The sequence below is a fragment of the Terrapene carolina genome, unplaced genomic scaffold, assembly GCF_002925995.2.
Source record: "Terrapene carolina triunguis isolate 2854851 unplaced genomic scaffold, T_m_triunguis-2.0 Scaffold29806, whole genome shotgun sequence".
In the NCBI taxonomy this organism is placed as follows: Eukaryota; Metazoa; Chordata; order Testudines; family Emydidae; genus Terrapene; species Terrapene triunguis.
This window is the reverse complement of record NW_020694157.1, coordinates 99,667-101,975: the sequence shown is the minus strand read 5'-3', so window position 1 is coordinate 101,975 and position 2,309 is coordinate 99,667. Positions and strand designations below refer to the sequence as shown.

At 52.1% G+C, this 2,309-nt stretch overlaps 1 protein-coding gene across 1 annotated transcript in view; it reads left to right on the top strand.

Annotated features, from left to right (window-relative positions):
- Nucleotides 1-1,792: 1,792 nt before the first annotated feature.
- LOC113409117 (phospholipase A2 inhibitor subunit gamma B-like) overlaps nucleotides 1,793-2,309 on the top strand; it is a 15,163-nt gene continuing 14,646 nt past the window's right edge. Inside the window, exon 1 of the mRNA XM_029914073.1 lies at nucleotides 1,793-1,949. Within this exon, the coding sequence (XP_029769933.1) occupies nucleotides 1,901-1,949 (49 nt within the window). The 5' untranslated portion in view covers nucleotides 1,793-1,900. The remainder of the gene's footprint in view (nucleotides 1,950-2,309) is intronic.

Below are 2,309 nucleotides of genomic sequence, written 5' to 3'. Positions count from 1 at the left end.
ACTCCCCTCTCAGAGCCAGGGAGAGAACCCAGGAGTCCTGGCTCCCAGCTCCCCCCTGCTCTAAACCACTGGACCCCATGCTTCTCACAGAGCCTGCTCCTCACAGGGGTCCTGGCTTCCAAGCCGCCTGCTCTAACCCACTAGACCCCACTCCCCTCCCAGAGATGAGGAGAAAACCCAGGAATCCTGGATCCCATCCCCATCCCCATAAAGATGCAAAGGAAGGCGAGAGCCAGCATGCCAGTGGGGTAGCTAAAGGAGAGAAACAGCAGTGGGGCTGGGTCGGTCGCACCAAGAGGTAGCACTGTTACACCCCAGTTCTCTTCCCAGTGTGTGCAAACAGATGCCTGTCTGGGGTGTGACTCCAGGGTAAACTCCTGGACTCCTTCATCTGGAAGCAGGGAAATCAGCTCTTTGTCCGTCCCCTCACCATACCAGGGAACATGGGACATAACAGAGCAGGGGGGCGGCTGAGCCCCCTGCTGAAAGTGGGGAAACTGAGGTGGCTGCAGAGCACTGGCAATGCTGTGACACCTGCTAAGGGTGGGAAGTGCCCAAGGGCAGTGCACAGCATTTGCGGAAGAGGGCAGAGGTGGCTGCTGCCTCCAGCAGGGAGGGGGAATTTCTTCCCCCAGATTTTGGCAGCCTGATGGTCTGCGGAAATGTGAATGACCCTGAGATACGTTCCACTGCTGTGCGGTGTGGGGAGCGAAACCCAACCTCAGTTTAGGGGAGGAGTCAGTACCGTTCCTCTTCTCCCCCGGGGAACCTGGGGTGATGGTGCAGGCCTCAGGCCCTGATCACCGGGAGCGGAGGAGAAAAAGAAACTTGGCTTCAGCAGAGGGTTGAAGGTTGATCCTTGCCCGGGGCCTGGGATCCCTCGGCTGTTAAAAGTGGAGCGTGACTGAGCGTCACCTTGAAGGGAGCGGGGGGTTGTGTATCAAGGTCGGTTTGGGTTGCAAGCTGTCACTTTAAGAGTGGGTGGGTCAGGGGAGTGCAGTTGGCTGATCTACAGGGAAGTGTGGGACCAGAGAGAGTCTGGAAAGAACCAGCCTAGAGCAGATCCCTGTGAAGACACAGGAAGGATTCGGGCGCAGGGCTGTTAGCTGGGGTCCTTCAGAACATCCGCCTTGACATACTCTTGGGAAATGACTGTGTCTCTTTAAGACAGGATCCAGACCCTGCATCAGTAGCAGCCAAAGATCTGAATCCAGAGAGCCAGATGCCAGGAGCCAGTGAACATATTAGTGATCTGGTTTGCATGGAGGAGGGGATTTCCCATCTAGCTAGTAACACAAACAAAGTTCTGCTAAGCTTGGGATACCTCCCTGTCTGTAAACAGACCCCTGGATCTCTGCATACGAGAGCAGCCTGCTTTGTCTCCCTCTGTTTAAGGAGCAGCCTGCTTTGTCTCTGGTTTTTTTTTTTTTTTTTTGGATCTTCCTTGTTACTCTTCGGAAGTGTCAAAAATAAAATTGTGTTACGCTGCAACCTTCCAGCAGGAGTATTTGATATTTGTATCCACCTTATAGTACCTCCTTATAGGTTGTATTCCCCGAGTTTTTTTTATGAGAAAGGCATGCCAGACAATATAAAAAGCTTTACTGAAGTAAAGATAGACCACATCTACCACTTCCGCCCTATCCACAAGGCTTGTTACCCTGTCAGAGAAAGCTACCAGGTTGGTTTGACAGGATTTGTTCATGACAAATCCATGCTGGCTGTTACTTATCACCTTATTGTCTTCCAAATGTCTGCAAATTGATCGCTTAATGATTTGCTCCATTATCTTGTGCAATCTCTCGTCTGATCTCATTTCAGCTCATCTGTGATAAATCCCCCAGCTGGAGATTTGGCTGCATCCCAGACCCCAGCACCGATCTGCTGGTTCCCCAGCACCATGGAGGCTTCTCTTGCCGTCTGCCTCCTCGCTGCTCTCCTGGCTACGGGTGAGTCAGTTCTTTTCCTACAGGGTCCAAAGTTCTGACTTCTCCGATGTCACAAAAGCCCAGTGCAGCCTGTTGCATGAAATGGTTTATTAAAGTAACTACAAAGCAGCAGCAGAATAACAGGGGCCAGGTCTGACTGGAAACAGCCCCTGAGGAGATGCCTGGAAGTCCCAAGTTCCTGTGGCGATAAGTGAACCGATCCTGGAACTGGGAGGTAATGGTTGGAGTTGGAATCCCTGAAAACGTGCCCTGACTGGTTACATTCCCCAGCTGGCCAATGAACAAGGAGATTTTGGAAAGAGGATCTTCCACTGCGAGTTTGCCTGGAAGGAACCAGATTTGAATCTGAGTAACGAGAGC